Source organism: Euprymna scolopes, chromosome 12, assembly GCF_053919585.1.
Source record: "Euprymna scolopes isolate OS-2025 chromosome 12, ASM5391958v1, whole genome shotgun sequence".
NCBI lineage: Eukaryota > Metazoa > Mollusca > Cephalopoda > Sepiida > Sepiolidae > Euprymna > Euprymna scolopes.
In genome coordinates, this window is record NC_136493.1 from 11,845,216 (window position 1) to 11,866,719 (window position 21,504).

At 33.1% G+C, this 21,504-nt stretch overlaps 1 protein-coding gene across 2 annotated transcripts in view; it reads left to right on the forward strand.

The window, feature by feature from the left end:
• LOC145291188 (uncharacterized) overlaps nt 1-17,522 on the forward strand; it is a 90,481-nt gene extending 72,959 nt beyond the window's left edge. For both annotated transcript variants that reach the window (XM_080136767.1, XM_080136766.1), the window contains exons 11-18: nt 3,139-3,503; nt 5,286-5,458; nt 6,241-6,415; nt 9,668-9,818; nt 11,403-12,952; nt 15,155-15,280; nt 15,404-15,492; nt 17,323-17,522. In XM_080136767.1, the coding sequence (XP_079992893.1) occupies nt 3,139-3,503; nt 5,286-5,458; nt 6,241-6,415; nt 9,668-9,818; nt 11,403-12,952; nt 15,155-15,280; nt 15,404-15,492; nt 17,323-17,374 (2,681 nt within the window). In that variant the 3' untranslated portion in view covers nt 17,375-17,522. The remainder of the gene's footprint in view (nt 1-3,138; nt 3,504-5,285; nt 5,459-6,240; nt 6,416-9,667; nt 9,819-11,402; nt 12,953-15,154; nt 15,281-15,403; nt 15,493-17,322) is intronic.
• Nucleotides 17,523-21,504: the final 3,982 nt, after the last annotated feature.

Genomic DNA, 21,504 nt, shown 5'->3' on the forward strand with positions numbered 1-21,504 from the left:
TCTAAATATTTTTTTTTAAGTTTTCAATAATTTATCTTTTTCCTCGAACTTTTTGAGATGAGGATTTATAATTTGGATTATTCCAACTACTGTTTTTTTATTGTTATTTTAACTTTCTTAGGAGTCTGTCACTTAGAACTAATTGTTAACTGTTTTATGATGGGTAGGGTATAGGTTCTCAGGTTTTACTAGAACGTTCCTGAATTAAAAAAAGATTCACAAGATTAGAGTTTGGGGTGGGGTGGTGGTGATTACATTGACCAAAATGTGAAAATAACGAAAATGAGAATGAGAGTTTGAATAATGCATATGATGTTTTTTTGTTTGTTACATAAAAATGTTTTTTGTTTGTTACATAAAAAGAACGAGATATAAGTTACTGTTGTGGTTTAAGTGTTGAAAGAAGAATGAAAAGGCTTGGAAACTGAAATGAAATATATATTAACATCTAGAAATATAGAAACGTCTATTGGTTGAATGGAACTCCGCTCAGTTGGAAGGACAAACTTAGGTTACGACCCATTCCCATTGAGTCTCAGGTCCAGACTGCTCGATAGTAAAAACTGGTTACTGGAAGTGATGTCAGGAATAGTCCATTATCAGAATCTGTAGGGGTGCCACCTTAATAGTTACCATGCCTTGTTTTGATTGTTAATTCTTTTCCTTCTTGGGTTATCCTCTAATGATGGTCTACCATCATCACGGATAAAAGTTGGTTTGTATCAGCTCGCTGAACTGTTTCCTCTCTATTTTTGTTTTTTAGAATTTAAGTTTTTATCCTTTTATTTGGTCCTCTGACAAAGTAATTCACTCCCGTTCGTCTGCTCATTTGTTTGCATTTTTCTCAATAACCACGCCTTGGATTTAAAAAAAAAATTTGCACAAACATTAGTCATGGTAAAAGTAAATTTTTGCCAGAACGGATTTTCCGGGATAACTCTGGATGCCCCCCCCTCTCCTCCAGTGGGTATTATAGGGGTAAAATTGCCCCCCAATTGTTCATCTGTTCGTTTGCACTTTTCTCAATAACCACGCCTTGGATGTTTTTTGTTTTTTTTATTTTGCACAAACATTAGTCATGGTGAAAGTAAATTTTTCATTTATGAAGGGGAACTTTGCATGCTCGGCTTGTTATTTTTATATTAGGTAGACAAAGACTATTTGCATTAATATTATGCATTTCCCTTCTATATTGGTAGCCTGACCATTTTTTGAGTTATCACTTATCAAGGCCTGAAAGCCACTCAAAGATAACAGTTAATGAGTGTAAGGTGGTCAGTGAGACTAATGATTGGTAGTGGTGGATGACATTTGATTATTTAAGGGGGTAGCTCAAAAGGAACCTGTTTAAATTGGACTTGGAGATGACTGTTGTAGTTGGCTGGAAAGCAGGCCCATGGTACAGAATTCCACAGGCAGGCAGTTATAGGAAAAAAACTTAGTGGAATTTATTTAGAGTTAGATAATTGTTAAAGCCGTTGACAGTGCTTGTAGCTAGACGAGTGTTTTCTGTGAAAATCTTGCAAAAGTTTGAAGCTCAGTCGAGCACTTGCCATGAAAATAATGATAACTCGCAATTTCTCGTTCTGTGAGAAAGACGTATCAGGGATAAAACTTCTTCAGGTACGTCATTTTGAACTTGGCAACAATCTCCTCCATGGATTAAAAATTAGTTCAAAATTTTGTGCCAGTTCTCAGAAGAATGTTGAATTTTACATTGGTTGAAACGTGAATTTAACAACCAAGATGGGGTTGATGTTGGTTAAGTGATTAACAACATGAACTAATTCTGTTCTACAGAAAAATTTTCATCAAATCAGCACTTGACCTTGTATCTAAAATTTATATCTTTAAAGATATATACATTCGACCCATTACTTGTATATAAATAATATTGGAATAAATTAGCTAGAAGATAAATTAAGAACTGAATTGTTTCGAGGTATCTGTAAGCATTGGGTGTACAAGAATTGCTGTGGAATTACTGGTAATGTGAGAGATGATATCCAGTTTGCATACAAGAAGAGTAATGGGGACACTGGAGATGGATGAGAACTCAGATGTGGAGAAAATATATTTGAATGGCAAAGTTATTGATGTTGTTCAGAAGTTTTGTTACTTTGGTAATGCCATTGGAGCACAGCAAGGAGCAGGTGCTAGTGTAATTGTAAAAGTTTGAAGTAGATCTTCTCTTTACCCCGGCACCCGAACATGAACTGAGAGGACACAACCTGAAGCTGTTTCATCAGAGATTTCAGCTAAACTGCATATTGACTCCCTGGAATAGACGGCCGCTTGAGGTTGTCACTGCACCAACAGTAGATTAGTTCAAGATGAAGTTGGACAGGTGTTGGTCAACTGTATTTCTGACAGTCTAAATTCACAGCCCCTTCCCTCCCTCTTTGTTTGCTTTCCTTTTTTTTCTCTTTCTGCTCCCTTCTTAACAGCGATAAAGCATCTAATGTTTTAACCTATGCCGAATAAATTGAATTGAATAGATGGAGTGAATGAAAATGAGATTTAAAAATAATAATAATAAATATTTGTCCAAACTTCTTACCAACTCCCGACCATTCTCACTGTCTGTCTGTCTGTCTCTCTCTCTCTCAGCTGTCCTGAAAAGAAGACTGCTCTGTGCAGTCATACTTTTTCACAGCAATCATTATCCTCACATGCAAATTAATGTCATATGTATATTAGCAAACCGTCTATAGACAAAAGTTTTTCTTTTCTCTTTCCTTTCTTGATTCCGTCATCTGACAGGATAGACAGAGGCGCCGTCGACTGTGTAAGTCACGCTTTGCATTACTTTTGTCACATTGAGTAAGTTCAGAGAACTACTGTCATTACTAACCAACAGAGTAGTACCATTATTGACAAAGGGAATTCTATCAAAACATGTTGTTTTGATTACATTGAAAGAATAAATGAGAGTTCTTGGCTTAGTAGATCAAGAACAAATGGAAAGAAAGGTAAAAAAAAAACATTAGAGGAAGCGATGAAGATGGCCTGTAGTGGTAGAAGGATAAAGATCTCTAGAGGTATTGCAGTTTGGAAACCAATTTCTAAAAGTCATCACATGCCAACATATAAAACTAATGTTAAACCGAAGATGATATTCAAATTCTTTAATTTCAGGTGCTCCTCAACCAATTCAAAGTTTAGCTCCGATGCCAAGTCCGCAGCCAGCTGCGGTGTATCCACCAGCGAGCCAACAATACCAATCAACTGTTCCTCCTCGGCCGGTAGCTGACCAGTCTATGATGTTCCGACAACCACCCCCACAGTTACCGCCTGCTCCACAAGTCGCACCTTCTCATTTCATGTCATCACCACCCCAACAACCACCCCAGCCTCCTTTTACGCCTTCGCATATCCATCCACCGCTTCAAACTTCCATGCCACCTCCCCATCCTAATACGAGTGGTGCGCCTCCACCACTCCAGTCATTCCAGTCGCGACCACAACAATATCATGTGCAATCAGCCCCACATCCAACTGAGGTGAGTCATGCTTTTTTCTCATATTTTTTTTCTTTTGTCTTTTAAATGAGAATGAAACTACAGTAGGGAGAAAGTATATTGTATTTAAAAAAATCCTTTTCAAAATATACATTTTCTTTTTCTTTTTTTTATGGATGGGACAGTTGTTGGAGTTTGGTTGATAGTATGGAACCTATCAGATTAAACTCTTTTTTTTTTGTGGGGGAGGGGGTCTAAGAAGAGGCTAGTGGTTGATGCTAGTCCTAGGGATGACTTTAAATATCATCTCGTGAATTTCCAACTTGGGAGTTTTAGGAAGCCTTCTATTATTACCGTTGCTCTCAGGTCCATTCAAATCCAGTGTAAGTATCTGTTGCACGAGCTGTATTCATCAAAAGAGGTACATAGATTTTTTTTTTTTTAAATATGTCAGTTATTGATCCAGATATAACGCTTTTTTTTTTTTTTTTCCTTTCTAAATTTTCAAGTTTGTCTGAAACATCCCTATTTGTATGGTTTTAATTTCCTTTGTTTATATGATAATTCTGGATCTTAAATCATGTGAGGATTTTTATCTGGGATTTCATGTGGGATATGATGTATTAGAGTTGTGTGTGGCTAGAAATGGTTTTCTTCAGTAGACAATAGAAAAGTTATTCTAAAATTAATATTCTATTGTAATAGAAAAGTTATTCTAAAAGAGATGGCAAAAGAAACAACTTTATTGTAGAGAAAAGAAAATTATTTAATTGCGAATATTTAATGTAATTCACAGCATCAATGCAGTCATGGAAGCTTTGAAGTGTAAAGAGTTCCAGGAAAGAAATTAGGAGTATTCATCCAGTCAGAATCAGCAGAGCATTGTTTTTTCTCATATCAAGATGAAAAGCTTTGACTGGAGATTCAATATGTTTTATACAGAGGTTCTGATACTTGATTGGTCCATTCTTATCAAACCTATTTATAAATACAATTGTCTAAATCTGATATTATGTGAAAATCTTGCAACAGAATTCCCTCTCGTAGAGCATACACTTTAGGTTGCTAATGTGGATTTCTGGTATTTGCCATTTTTATGTGCTGCAAATGATCTCTCCAATATTTGTTCTTTTTTATGTCATCTCGATAATTACGAGATCATTGTTCACTTAGTAGATTTCTATTTATTTAAAATTAACTTTCAGTTTTTTTTTTTTTAATATTTCTATATTTTTTTTAATGGTTTCAAATACAGTAAAATATTAAATTTGTTAGTTCAAGGGGAAATAACTATTTATAACAAGTTACAGCGTTTGTCCAGAATTTCCTCCAAATTAAAAAAACAAAAATAAAGAAAAATCTCTACACTCTACGTAACCATGACAGAACGAAAATCACGTAAATTGATTGGGGGGGGGGGGGGGTACGATTTATCAATGCCTGAAAGCCACTCGAGGATAAAGATTAATGAATGTAAGGTGGTAGTTTAGTAATCATTAATGGTGTAAATTGATTAGAATTTGATTATTTATGGGAACGGCTCAACAAGAATTTGTTTGCATTGAATTTGAAGGATTGCCATGTTGTATTCAACCAGGAAGCAGGCCAGCGGAACAGTGTTCCAAAGACGGGCAGTTCTGGGAAAGAAGCTTTGTTCATGGAATCTGCATTTAGATTTAGGCACAGATAGTGGGGGAAATTGTATATCGTGGTTGTAGCTAGTCGAGTGTTTTTTGTGAAAGTTTAGCAAGGGGGGAACCATAGATTGGAGCTCAGTCGAGCATTTCACTTGCCATCATTTCACTTTGCTCTCTCTCTCTTTAGCAGCCACAATCTCATCAGGTGCACTTACCCCAGCATCAACTTCATCATTCATCTGTAACTCCACAGAAGATACATCCGACTCAGAGTCAATACCAGAGAACTCATCTTGTTAACAATCCAGTTTCAAGGACCAATGTTTACAACAAAGTCCACAGAAAATATCAGAGAATAAGGTTAGTATATTTTTCTTTCTCTCATTTATCACGTTAACAAGATTTTATTAAAAGAAAAAAAAAATAACCTGATTTTACAGGTAAATTGTTTATCTCATAAATCTACCTAAATTAGCAAGGGGGGACCATAGATTGGAGCTCAGTCTTTCTCTCTCTCTCTTTTTACCATCTCTCTTTCTTTCTCCCGTTTCTCTCTTTCCTCCATCTCTCTCTTTCTACCATCTCTCTCTCTCTTTCTTTCTACCATCTCTGAGAGAGTAGGGGGAGAGAAACAAGAGAAGGAGGAGGAAGCCAAGAGTGGAGAAGGAGGAAGAGATAGAGAAAAGGATCAGAGAGGAAGAAAGAGAAAGGGGAAAGATGGGGAGGAAGAGAAAGAAATGGAGTGAGAGAGAGAGGGAGGGAAAAGAAAGAGGGGGAGACAAAGAGAGATAAGATCTTTCTACCATTTCTTTTTCTTTCTCTTGTTTCTCTCTTTCCGCCCTCTCTCCCTTTCTTCCCTTACCCTATTTCCCTTTTCCCTCCTCTCTCTTCCCTTCCCCCTGTGTTTGCATCTCTCTGCCCTTTCCCTATATCTCCCTAAATTTTCATAAAAAATTTCAATATCTCTTTGATAAAAATAATCAAAAACTTTTTCCATTATTGATAAAAAATTTTTTTAAATAGATATCAAGATTGTAAGCAATGTTATTATTCGTCATTTAATCAAAAAAATAGACTTATATTTTTGACGGTACATTGTTTTTATTTTACTTTTTATTTATTATTTTTTTACTTTTTTCCAGGGGTAACCTTCTGGTATCACCAAAACGTAAACGACAAGAGATTCAGACGCAACAGAATAAAAATATTAAGGTGTTGACTTCACTACCTCAAGTAAAATTAATGTCGGATGTCAATGAACCTCCCAACAAAATAGCAAAAGTGTCGACTCACCTCAAACAATTGACACGATCAGATGTAAGTTTTGTATTTTTGTTTTCTTTTTTATTGTCATTGTGCCCAAGAGGATCAAATGAAAACTTACCTTTTTAAAAAGTTGATTTTTAGTATTGGTCGAGTACTGTATGAATGAATATTATAAATTTGTCACCAGCAAGTAATTTTTATGATACTGGGGAAAGTGTGTATGTGGGGGCGGGGGGGGGGTTGAGCTTTGTCTGATTGTAAAATACGCTTAAATATATTTTAATTTGTACAGATTTTGTATATATTATTATAGTCGTGATTTCAAAAGTAAAAAAAAAAAAAAAAGTATTTGGGTGCCATCAGCTAGAATCGAAACCGAAACTGTAGCATTAAAAGCTGATAAAGTTACCACTGTACCAACGTGACACGCATATGAACTGGTTAAAAATAAACTAAGATGAATGTACAAAATGTATAACGATTTTTTCAATTTTGATCCCTTAAAAACTATTTCAAGCGGCTAAAGACCCATAAAAGAACGGTTCATAAAAAATTCAATCATTTGAGGTCCATAGCGTCGCTCTGTGACTTTTAGTTTCAGAAGAGATGGAGTTTGAAAATATGAAAACAGACATAGTGAGTTTTATAAACTAGATTAGGACCTTCATATTCACATTTTTTATAAGCGATAAAAAACACCCTCCTTCTCTATATGGGCCCTGTCGGTGGGGCATTAGAATATGCCGACTGCCCACCTGCAGAGGGTAAAAGTCCCTCAATGGGGGTCCTGGATATGACCTTAAACTATATCCAGTTGTGAGGCCCCAGCTTGTGGGCTTTGGGGAGCGTGGAGCCACCCTTTAATTACCATTGCTCCAAGGTCCACTCTGACCCAGAGTGGTAGTACCTGTTAGGGTCCCAACTATGGGTTAAATAGAAACTGACGTGAAAACAACAAATATATTCTATTAAAAAAAATTTTCTTCGAAATCTTTGGATTCGGCATTAAATAACCCGAAAAGGGTTGATATGCCGTAAAACAAAAACAACCAATCAACCAACCTTCTCTATGTTAAGAAAACTATAAAGAATACATTGATAATAAAGGCCTGAATATCATAAGAACTACTTGCTGGCAGCAATGTTAAAGGTGATATTCATATCAGATCCGAGTATCTCTAGAGATCAACTTTTTAATGGTGAGTCTTCATTTGGTCTGCTATATCACATTGACTTTTTTTTTTTTTTTTTACTTTAAAGCATTTAGTTTTAATATAAGGAAGATGTGCAAAAAATATTTAAAGATTTGTTTTAAGGTAGTATTATTCAAAGATATTTGATAATAATTAAAACCAACCCGCATGCAAATATAAAAATGATTATTTGGATTATTCAAACTACTGTTCCCATCTTGAGTGTAATTCTCATAATGTTTCGGAAAATGTAACCTCTGACCTTCGCCAGGTGTGTCTCGTCAAACTCTGGAATCTGTGCAGAATTTTGAACAAAGCCTTTTTATTTAATCCACAAAAATAGCTTGCTTCCATTTTATCAGTCATGACTAAGTAGAAATCTTCATAATTGTATTCTTAGTATTGCCATACTGAGAATTAAACCTTCAACCTTCAGAAGGCTGTCATTTAAGATTGACTTTACTTAGCACTTTTATCCGTTGTGCTACAGGTACTAAAAGAGATTATTACTATAATTTATAGAACAAACAATGACAATAGGTAGTTACAAATTGGGTAACTGGTTTGTAACGTATACAGAGGAACGGCTCGGTTATATTCATAATACTATCGTAATATGAATATAACCAAGCCGTCTAGCTGAAACCTCTATCAATAATTTCCCCCACTCTTTATCTAAAACCTAAACGTAGATTCCATGAACAAACCTAAATATAGATTCCATGAACAAAGCTTCTTTCTTATAACTGCACACCTGTGGAACTCTATTCTGTGTCCCTGCTTTCCAACTGACTACAATATGGTCGTCTTCAAGTCCAACGTAAACAAGTTCTCAAAGAGTTATCCCTTTAAGTAATCCAATGTACCAAATTTCCACTACTAACGATTACTACAACATTTTCCCATTGAATACTGTATACTCATTAACCATTATCCTTGAGTGGCCTCCAGGCCTTGATTAGTGGTGATTCCTTTGTAGAATAAAAATTTAAAAAAATACTTGACGTTAACGTTGTCAGTGTTAATGTTAATCGGAATGGTTAATTGTATAACGATGAAGTCAGTACTTTCTCTACAATAGTTTAAATTTTCTTACAATGTCATTAAGTTTCCATCCTGACAAATTATTATTGTACTTATAAAGCTGATTGTCAGTTTCCAGCTATGGAGAATGGCAGAACTCTGATACGACATCTGTGAGATACAGTACTAAAGTATGCTATCTCCAGGTGGTCTGTTTGAAATTCACATAAAAGGGAACATTTGCAATGTGAACAGATGCAAGCCCTGATAAAGTGGCGATGTTATATGTGTGTGGAAGGAATCATTTCGAATGTAACGTTGTACACCCTTTTTTTTTTTTTGTTAACGGTGTCGTAATGAACCCAACATGTTGTAGACTCTATCGCAAGGAAACAGAAGAAAGAAAAAAACTTGACTCCCTTTTTCTTTTTTAATAAAAACCTTTATATCTATTATTTCCAACAACACATTTGTTCTATATATTTACGTAATTCATTTCTCCTTTTTCTGGCCACGTGCAACTTTTCGGCCCTGTTCTGACGTCAACCATGCGTCTCAAACATATGCGTCTCCAGCCACACGTCCTTTTTTTTCTGCTGTGACATAACTTTGCACAGCCATCTTGGTAATTTGCATATCTTTATACGGCTGCTGCCAGCATCAGCAACTCTGTTACCCAAAGCTTCGGTTCTGTCAATTTCCAACACTAAATTTTGATGGCACGATTTGTTTTCAAAGTGTAGGTTTGTTTCTTATCAAAACAAGGCTAGGTTAATGGCTAAGCTGATATGATGAAAAATGTGAAACTGATAACGAAATCTTAAGAAAATAATGACGTAGAATTTCTGATGAAGTTTTTCTCAACTTGTGCAAACATAGTTCTATACTTAAAATAAAGGTTGACTTATGAACCAACCTATTCCTAATCCTTCATTCCAATCTTCAGAATAACCGCTCGGCTGATGACCGAAACAATACGCTATGTGATTTGAAAGTGGTAACTTCTTATTAATGACATGTTTTTGGTTTACATTCACCATGAAATTTCCCACAAGTTAAAAACTAATCATGCAATTTTTTTTTCCAGGATTCTCTTGACGAAGAATCAAAATCCATGCGAGAAAAATTAGAACTGCAAAAACGTATGCGCGCTGAAGTAATTCGTCGCAAAGAGTTGCGACGTTTGATGCATGCTGAGCAAAGACGAAAAGATTTGCAAGAGAAATTAGCTGAACAAGGTAAGGCAACAGCTTTGTCTTAATCGATGCTTATATTATGTGTGGAAAAGGGGATAATACATGATTGTTGGGGTAAAATATAACACTGGCTCAGTGGTGTTGGTAAGCTTTTAAAATAGCGAGTCGTTCATATCCACATGTGGTGATTTGAATGTACTTGTCCATAGCCACCATAAAGCAGGCCTGGTCACTGAAAAGTGACATCATGTCTGAGGTATATGTAAGCAAGATTTGTTAACACTCAGACTTGATGAATAAGAGCTTTTTACAAAAAAAAATAGAAAATTTTTTAAATGCATTGAAACAGAAAATTTAGGAACACGGTTTAGGAACTGAATTTATTCAATAAAAGAAAACAAGAATTAATTAAAAAGGAAAGTTTGTGTTTTCTGTATTAAAAGTAAATAAATATTTTGTTATTTCATGGATTTTAAAGATTAAAATAAATTTATTATTTACTTTAAAGTTGCGTTTAAAAAAAAAATGAAAAAGGATTCAATTTATACTCAAACTTTGGTGTAAAAAAAAAAAAAGACAAATAAAATCAATAATTATGCATGTTTGAAGCAGGAGACAATTAAATACGGCAAAAACTGAATTATGAATTTAGGAAACAAAATCAAATAATTATTATACAAAAAAAATACTTCCTGACTGAAGTAATAAACTTGGAACATTCTTTTTACACACACACACACACACACACACACACACACACACACACACACACACACACACACACACACACACACACACACACACACAATATTTTAACAGAATTTACTGAATTTAAAAGAAAGACGCAAAGAAGTTAACTCTTATTGTAAAGTCACGATCAAGTCTAAAATTTTGCTAAGTTTATTGATACTCCCTCATATGAAAAACTAAAGATGTTTCTAAAATATATCAATGATACATTGTGAAAAAAATTTACTATTAAGTGAATAGACTGAAAAAAAATTTGAAGCAACTACACTATAATAGCGAAATTTGGAAAATGAAAAAATCGATTTAAAAAAAAAAATGTATCTACTGACTTTTTGTGTCCATTTCAACTAAAAGCAATGACATTTTTACTTAATTGTCAGAAGTATTTAAATATTACTGCATTATTTAAAAAAAAAAGAAAGTTTTTGATCTTTATTGTAAAAAAAAAACAAAAAACCCTCGCCATATTTCTTTGAGAACACGTGATATATAGTTACAAGGGAAGTAACTCAGTTATGCTAAAAACAAGGCAATTAATTCATATTTATGATTTCTAACACACAATTTATTAAAAAATTGGCAGTCGTGAAACAGTTAGCAAATAGATAAAAATCCGATGACACCCACGTAACAATTTTTCAAGTTTAACTCCTTAGCCGCCCTCTTTTCCAGGTGAAAATTGATTAAAATGTTTTCCACATATCTGAATACCATATATACCAAATTTCAAGTCTGTACATAAAAAATTTGTCCTCACACACACATACACACTTTTACAGATACATACACACTTTTACAGATATACAGATTCAAATTTCTCATTTGTAGATGTTGTTATTTATTTCATATTTAATAATCTTCCTTTTTATTTTAAAGGTTTAACTCTTGCCGATATATCTGAAGAACAGAAAGCTACCTTCATGGAAGAAACGCCATATAAAACGGTTAATAAGACCTTTCAACCTCAAGCAAAACCAAATTTAGGTAAAAGGCCGCTACAGCCTACACCTGGACAAAATACAACCTATGTTGCGGGTATTAAGCGTACTTCCCCTCAGCAGTTGGCAGGAAGGCCTGTGAAGCAGGTGAAGGTTGGTCCAGGACAAATTGTTTCACAACCGAGTCAGGATAAAGATAAAAGTACGGCAGGCCAACCACAAGCCCAGCCAGTTAAGGTTGAAGAAAAACAAGCAGCAAACAATGTGATCTTGTCCGAAGAACAAAAGAATTTCTACCAGAAACAGTATATTCCTCCCCACCAACAATTTCAGTCTGTGTCAACGACCAAGAAGGTGAAGCGAGTGTTGCCGAACAAGAATCCAGAGCAAAAGACGCAGGCTTTACCACAGAAACAGGAAGAGTCCAAACCTGGACAATCAGCAACTCCAAAGACAAAAGAGCAGCAGCAGCAACAACAACCACCGCCGGCTCCTAAAAATGCGTTACAGCAACCACAGTCCCGACCTCTGCGTGGGGGCAAATCAAGAGGTTTCCAAGGGCGTATGTTATCATCACAAATCCGAATGCCAAATCCAAACCAAGGTCAAATGTATGGTCAGCAAAGACCAGTGTCTCCTGGTCTGAACCAGCATCGACCGGTGGGCATGCAGGGTCACCTAAGACCTGGCCAACCACGCCATCATATCCTTGGAGGACCAAGACCTATGCCGTCAGGAAATATAAGGCCTCCACCACCTGCTGGTCTGCGACACCCATCATCAGGTGTACTCCGACATCCTGGATTTCAAGGTCACCCTCGACCTATGCGCGGACAGCCCCACTTGCTGGGTCCACCTCGACAACCCCGTAATGCACAGGAACAAATGCGACCTCCGTATTCTCCGGGTCAGCCTAGGTTCATGCCTCCAGGTGGCCAACAAAGACCCATGATGCAGGGGAGAGGGGGTGTCCGTGGTATAAATATCCGTGGTCGTGGGCGAGGAATGCCTGGTAGGGGAGGCCATTTGTTACCAATATGCCCTGGAGGTGATGTGCCACATCCACCAACACCGCCACAGGCAAACACAAAACCAGTGCTATCTTCTCCAAAACCTGAAATACTAAGGAAGAATAAACTTGTTTATAAGAAGGTCGTCAAAGCGCCAGATTCCCAACAGGCAGCGCCAAATAAACCTGCAGCTGCTGGCGGAAAGAAACTTATTAATAAAAATCCAAATCAAACAGGCGGCCATCCCCAGATCAATCCTGGTAACCAAGATAAAAAGACGCAGCTAATGAAGCATCCGGTTAATCGTCAAATCCGTATGCAAGGATCAAAGGCAGCTGGATGCCAGGATCGTCAGGGAAAATTCCCTAATCCTTCAATGGGAAGAGGACAACCTATTCGGCCTATGGGAATGGGTCCTAATGCAAGGAAAGGACCCGGAAACTTAGCAGCTGGCAAAGAACAACCCAATGTTGGTAGGGTAAGTAGCTGTCTTTTCTTCATTCAATGAAACATTTAAAAATGACTTTAAATGTCATCAATTAGGAAAGATTTTGTTGGTTAAAATTTATGCAGTAAAATCAATTTAGATCGTTTTTAATTATATATAAAGAAATATTTTCAAATTTAAAAATATTATATACTAGCAGTTCAGCCTGGCTTGGCTTGGCCCCTACGTACTGGTCATAATTTTGGTCAATGTCAAGTTTCTTTCCAACTCTGCAAAAAACTTTTAAATGATGACTTACAAGGTTTTCGGTGGTGCTGAAAACGAATCTCACATTTAAATTTGGGGCACATAAGTAGTTTTCATGATATGAAGAAATTACTTTTTCAAAAAGTGGAGGATCACTTTTCTATATAAATTTAACATAAAATGAGCACCTATTTTCTAACCACCTAGTAATTTCTTCATATCATGAAACAAATTTAACTGTGATATTCGTTTTCAGCACCCCCAAAAACTGGCGCTGCTTTTTTACTAGGAGATTTGTTCATTTTTTTTATAATTTAGGACGCTAATAATGCTGTCAGTAAGCTTACACGAGCGGTTTACAAAAACATACTTTTTTTTTTGAGGTGGGTATTCAATTATAGAACTTGTATAGTTTTTAATAGGTGCTTCTGTTTTTTTTTAATTCTGTAAGTAACGTGCCCACATTAACCAAACAGAAGAATCATTTAATATTTCACAAAAACTCTGTTTATAGTGTGTGTGTGTGGGGGGGGGGGGCACAACACTATCCACCCCTTCTTGCCCCCCCCCTAATGTAAACAGAATTTTTGTGCAATATTTAACTGCAGAAGCACCTGTTAAAAACTATACAAGTTCTATAATGAAAAATGAACGAAAAACAAAAGTACGGTTTTGTAAACTGCTCATGTAAGCTTACTGACAGCATTATTAGCATCCTAAATTATGAAAAAAATGAACAAATCTCTTAGTAAAAAAAAACAGCGCTGTTTTTTTTTGGGGGGGGGCTGAAAACGAATATCACAGTTAAATTTGTTTATGATATGGAGAAATTACTAGGTAGTCAGAAAGTGGGTGCTCATTTTACGTTAAATTTATATAGGAAAGTGATCCCCCACTTTTTGAAAAAGTAATTCCTTCATATCATGAAAACATCTGCCCCAAATTTAAATGTGATATTCGTTTTCAGCACCACTGAAAACCTTTAAAAGTTGTCATTTTAAAGTTTTTTGAGGAGTTGGAAAGAAACTTGACATTGACCATAACTTTATGTGCATATGTATATATATTAAAAAGTTAGACTCATGTCTAGGTAACCTCCATCTAAAATTTCAAGTGTTTAGACCTAAAATTAGCAGTGGAGTTTGGTAGAGTTTCCAAGGTCAAATCATTGAAATTTGACCCCTTGACAGCCAAATTTCTGGTCAAAAACTGATTAAAAAGATTTTCCCAAATCTCAATGCCCCTTATGATAAATCTCGAGTCTGTAGACTAAAAATTGACAGAGTAGTTTGGTAGTGAAATGTACAGCCACAGACAGTTTAATTTTTAGAGATATATAGATTGGAAAAAAAAAAAATTTTCCTTTTTCTTTTTCTCTTTTCCTTTTTCTTTTTTTCACCTTTTTCTTTTTTTCACCTTTTTCTTGTTCTCGCCTTTTTCTTTCTTCCCTTTTCTTTATCTTTCCTTTTTCTTTTTCCTATTTCTTTTGCTTTCCTTTTTCTTTTTCCTATTTCTTTTGCTTTCCTTTTTATTTCCTTTTTCCTTTTCTTTCCTTTTTCCGTTTTACTTTTTTTTTTCTTTTTTTTTTTAGAATATTAATTTGGAACACGTGCAGTGATTGGTCAAATCTTTGTCAATTAGCCAATCAAAACGTTTGAAATATGAATTAATACAGGTGAATCACAAAAACTGTCTTTTACCAAATTTGTTCACCATTCTGGTAGTATTAGTACATATTCTTTGAGAGAAAAAGTTCTCTCTCATGTAAATCTCACTAATCAAAATCAAAATATCAGTAGGCTTAATCAGTTAAAAATATAAACTTTAGTCACATGATTGAATTAAAAGCGGATGTTTGTTGAAACGGAATTAAATCTTCACATTATATTTGCTAATCTATTCTGGATCGCAAGAGATGAAGAAAAGACTGGCTTTATATATTAGATTTTGCAAACATTTTATCCCGTTTTGATTTATTTTTGACAGCGAACTTTACTTGATGGTGATGGCAACCTGGGGAAAAAGGCTACAATGATTGCTGTAGATAATCTTTCTTCTTCCACAACAGAGCGGACAATTAACCAAATGGCAAAGGCATGTGGACAGGTGGAGGTAAGTTGAGATTATAGATTTTTTTTTTCATTATTTGATTGTTATTGAATCTTGTTCATTAATGGTTTCTATTTCATCGAGAAATGATGATTTTTTTTCAATATTTGTTTCTCTTTCAAATAGTCGTTACAGCTTTTGAAAAGTCAGCGTAAAGCACTCATTCGATTCCGAAGTGGAGAAGAGGCACAACATTTTTTCAAGAAATTTCATCGGTGAGTCATCTGATATTTTTAATTTTTGCACTTTCATTTTCTGTAATTTATAGGGTGATTTACCCCCCCTTCAACCCCACCCCCACCCATGAGATCGTTAATAAAATTCAATCTATACCAAAGTGTCCACCAAAAATAAAGACTTTGGGAAACAATCATGTCTGTCCAATGATAAATGGTATACTCCAAGTCTTCACAACTTTGTTGATTGATACTGAAATTAAGAAGTCTTAGGCAGACGAAGATGTGTGAGAGATAGGTGATGGTTTCAACAGGATGGCGACGAAATGACATGTTGAAATGGATGCAGGAACACTGGTGATTGTTTCATCAGTAGTAGATATTATTTTATATGGGCTTCACACTCACCAGATTTTAATCCCTTCAAATCTTCATTTGTACAATAATCTCTATTTGCCTATCACGACAATCCTCACACTATTCTTGAACCGGAGAGACCTATCACACGTCAAATCAGAGCCATGCCAAGAGAGGAGTGTTACAGAGTTATTGACAGTTTTGTGCATAAAAATTGGACATCTATATATAAATCTCACCTGTCTGTTTAAATGTATGCATGTTTGTATGTCTGCCTAAAACTTGCGACAGAGGCGACAGATTCTCACAAGATCAGTATAGTTTTGAAGCTTGACCCTTCAGACGACAAATATTGAAAAATTAGCTAAAAACGTTAATTCCTTCAACCCCAACTGGGCACTTTTCTACAGGGAGGGGCCACTTTTTTCAACAATATTTTCAAAAGTCATCCCCTCTAGCCTTAATTTAAACGTACATCACTTCCGTTTTAGCAATGGGTGCAATAGCAATGACGTCACATTTTTTTTCACATTCTTTTCCTCCTTCGCAGTACAGGTTCAAGCCTGCCAGCCTACTACCACTTTTTTTTTTTCTCACCCCCCCCCCAAAAAAAAAACGGGCAATGCTGGGTACCCAGACTAGTTAAATATAGATATAAGTTGCTTTTTTTCTGTTATAGCTTTTAAATGACCAATGTAAAGTTGTCAGATTTCATTTGTTATTGTCGTACCATGTTATTGGCAATATAATGTACTTGCCTACAATTTATTTAAAGCATCTGCTAATAATAAAAATCAGCATGAGGAATAATTCATTTTAAATTGAAGAATATTATAGAAGTTATCTACTTTTAAGTTTAGAAATTTACAAAGAATTAAAAATTAAACTAGTTCAGTGCAAAGGTTGGACGTTTGGGTCATCGACTTGGTCAAATGATTGATTCGATCCATTGCCTATGCTTCTGTTAGACCTATAATGTTTCAGGTCTTGCTTAATGTTATCACTCCACCTCTTCCAAGATCGACCTCTCAGACAGGCCCCAAGGACATTGAAGTTAATGATTCTTCTTGGCCACTTGTCGACTGCTATGCGTTGGATGTGGTCAAGCCATCTCAATCTATTCCAGCATAGGGTCTAATCTACTGAACTGAAGTCAAGCCTTGGTCTCAGTTTATTGAGAGGGGTTCTATCAGCAAGCTTTGAGGAGCATATCCATTGTATCATTGCATGGCTGCTGTGAGTTAGTCTACTAATGTTATCAATTAATTCTAGTTACCATTATTGCCTCTTTGATTCTAAGATTGCCAACATTTCTTTCAGTAACTTTATTACTTATGTCTATGTTCTTACATTTGATCAGGTTTTTTTCTATAACTGTGATGTGTAAAAAGTAAATAATTGAATAGCATATATCTTTTGTTTATATTTTGGATTTAAATTAATTTTTTTTTCTTTCAGCCATATGTTGGATTTATATTTTGGATTTAAATTATTAATTTTTTTTTCTTTCAGCCATATGTTGGATTTATCTCACATCAATGTAACTGTACTGCCTGCTTACTAATGGATGCTCCCAAGTTGAACGAAGGTGCAACACACATTAAAATACACACACACATTACACAAGTTTCCAAATCTATTCTTTTGTCTTACAAAAGATCTTCCAAGTTTTCAGTGCAAAGGTTAGTGATCCTAGTATTAAAGTCAGTGTTCAGGCAGACCAGTCTACCCTAATATTCTGCCTATCAAAGTTTTTTTTCCTCTTTGTTTCTCTCTCTTACTTCACTTTTGTTTTCTCTCCTTTTCTATGTTGCTTGAAAAAATTTTCTTCAAATATTATAAGAATTTCAATGTCTATATATACATATATATGGAGTATGATACCATCGTGTGATACAAGTATCTACTATACTTATATGTATATATACTCGTTTTTATTTAGCCTGATTAAGTTTCTCCTGTCATTTTTTAATAACAGAATAACGTAAATTGAAATAGTTACACTTGATTTATGTTTATTATTCTATTAAGAAAAACAATTCTCTTTTTTTTTTTTAACCTTTTATAAAAGACATTTTATTTACATCTTTGAGAGATCAAGAATATTTAAACATTTATTTTCTTGACGTTTATTCTTTTTTATATTGGCTTCATATTTCATATATATATATATATGCTAATAATTTCCTCTGCTCGTGTTCTAAATAGTTTAAGAAGAATTTTTTTTATTTTAATAATTGGATTAATTTCGAGCACAACTAAATAGGACAATCGCTCTTTCTATTTTTTTTACCTGATTTATTTTTTTTTAATATTTCCTTTACTTTTTCACTGTCTACATTATAAACAGATATATATGTTTATTTTATAGGTAATATATCTTTAATATTTCGGAAATTAACTTTTTTTTTTTTAAATGATTATTACATTACAAAATCAATATCTTTATATAAAGTGTGTGTGTGTGTGTATATATATATATAAAGTACTTTTTTAAGAAATTTGTTTTAAAATTTGTTTTTTCATTAGAAAAATGTGAACAAATTTTTAACCTAATTAAAAAAAAAATTTTAAATAAAAATTTTAAGAGTAGTACAGAAAAATCTTTATGATGTACTTACCCGTCACGAAACGAGAATATCATATTCAAATAATCACGTAAATTGATTATTTTTGTTTTGTTTTTTTAACTATAAAAAGAAAATTTTATGAGGAAGTGAGAACAGTGTCTTGATTTGCTCAATTCAAACTACTGAGATTTTAAAATCAGCCTTATAATGGCTATGATATACTATTAATCACTAAAAATCATATTCTATAAAAAACAACTACTTGATCAATTTATGTGAATTTTTGGAATATGATGTTTTTGTTCTGTGACAAGTACATACATCGTAAAGATTTCTCTGTATATATATATATGTATATATATATTTTTTTTGATATTGAATTCTGGACAAGAACCAAAAAATAATTTGAAATACAATTCAATTTTGTTTCTCTTTAGCAATACTAAATTCAATTGTCTCAGAGTTTTAATATTTTTTTTTCCTAATATTTTGAATTTTTTTTTTTTTTTTCAAAAAATACGAACGGCTTAATTTTCTAGAAATGTTAAGATTTCCAGAATAAGTACACCAGTTCCGATCAAATCTTTAGAATGTAAGAGATAAATGTCTAAAATTCTCTCAACATTAATATCGCATTTAGATTTATCTATTTGCATGATTTCATAAAGTATCTCCTATCGAAATGTCAATGCATTTAAAAACATTTTTATATTTAATTTATATTCGCTTTAGTTTCTTTGTATTCTTTATTGATAATAATCTGGAAACATTCAAATTTGTCTATTGTAGCTTCCTGCCCCATAAGAAGCTTTGATTAACAAACATGATGTCCAATTTGCCAAAACTTTAGCCCCCCCCCCCCTCTGCCCAATTCTAGCTTTCAAATTACACCTATTTTTTTGCTAATTGTAAAATAATATCTAAATTGTATTAGAAATTTATAAATGAATAATTCTCTAAAATATTTTTTATAACTGTTGCACAAGTAAAAAAAAAAAATACCTATAATAATAAAATATCTTAAAAATAAGAGCAAAACAAGATATATTTTAATAAATTATTAAATTTACAGTATTTAAAATTTATTAAATTAAAATGATTATAAACACATTTTTAAAAATAGTTTCTTTTTTATCTTTATAATAATCTGAAAATATCCAAATTTGTCTACCTATCACATAAGAAGTTTCGATTATCTGTAAAGACTTTGTGTGGTATGCATACAAATTGAGTTGGATTTGGACTTTTGCCTTTTGGCCAAAATGCTGTGCAACACATTCTTTGTGTTATAGGGCGCATTTCTTTTATTTAAGAGTTGTGATTAAGCTTTATTTCACGAGAAATAAAATAACAAGACTCTTATCAAATTAGTATAAAGTAATAATTTTGGTCAACTTTTCCTTTTTTTTTTTCTTAAGAAATGTTTTCATTTATATCTCTTAAGATATTTTTGTGTTAAAAAACATTTCAACAATGACAAATCTGCTTTCCCATTTAAAGTTGCATTTATATTAGTAAAACTGCTAAACAAATTATCTCTTCTTTATTTTATAAGAATTTGATTTTTATTATATAATGTATTGTGACTCTTATTTACAAGGTTCATAGCTATCATATATCTGTAGAAGTTAATATTGGTTTGTAGATATGGTGGTTCTTGTCCAGAATTCCTCCTATATTAAAAAAGAACAAAAATATAGATAAATCTTTATAATGTATCTGTGACAAGGTGAAAGTATCATATTCCAAATATCTCATAAATTGATCAAGTAGTTTTACTTATTTAAATGAGAAAATCAAATTTCATGAGTAATTAATAAGCGACTGTCTTGCCTGCCATTTTGAAAACAATCTTAAGAAATGATGGGAGATAACTCAATAATAATTCTAACTTGCAAGAATTATGTTGTAATGCTTATAAATTCCCATTAATCATTTAAAATTAATTTCTTTATAAAAATAAAATTACTTGATCAGTTTATGTGATTTTTGGAATATGGCATTTTATTTCATTATGGATACATACATTTAACAGATTTTTCTTGATTGTTTTTTTTTTTTTAATATAGAGGAAATTTTAAACAAGAACCAATTGTTTTTTTTTTTTTTTTTTTTTTAAGTTAAAAACAAATAAAAAATTGCTTACGTTTCCTGGGAATTATAGCTTCAAATTAAACTTATTCTTAAAAATGTAAATATATTAATTTTAACCATAGATTGTTGACTGTCTTTTTTTTTTATTGCACAGTATTATTGTAGAATGACTTTAATGAACTGAAATAATTTAATTTCTCACTCGTAAGTCTTAATTTTGTATATTGTTTTCTGGTTTAATGGCAAAATATATAAAGCCATCCAATAGGCAAAATATATAAAGCCATCCAATAAAATATTAATCAACATCACTGTCAAAAAAACATTCTTGATTAGATACTATCCAATATTTATTTGCGGTCTCTATTTTATATCCAGTAATGAATATCTTGAAAATACTGTTAAATTATTTTTAAAAAAATATATACAAATTTATTCTTTGCTGAAAAATGGGGTAAAAAAGATGTTTGTATATATTTTATAGACTCAATCATATTTAATCATTTTTAGAAATATATTTCCTAGAAATATTTTTTTTAACAAAATTTGTTCGATTTGTATTATTTTTATTTTAAGGATATCTGGTTATTTTCATTTTTAGGGAAAAAAAAAAAAAAAAAAAAAGAATGCTTTCTCGCCCAGAATTCCCTCTATATTAAAAACGAAAATAAAGAAAAGCCTGTATCTGTGACAAAACAAATATATCATATTCCAAAACTCACATACATTGATCAAGTAGTTTTATTTTTAAATATGAAAATCCAGTTTTATGAGTAAAATTTTGAAAAACTTTAAAAAAAAAAAAAAAAAAAAAAAGCAAGGGAGATAACTCTACAATAATTCATACTTGCTAGATTTCCCATTAATTCCCATTAATCGTTTAAAAATAATTTTTTTTTATAAAAATGAAATTTCTTGATCAATTTATGTAATATTTGGAATATGATATTTTCGTTTTATCATGGGTACTTATATCATACAAATTTTTCTTCTTTTTTTTTTTTTAATATAGGGGGAATTCTGGACAAGG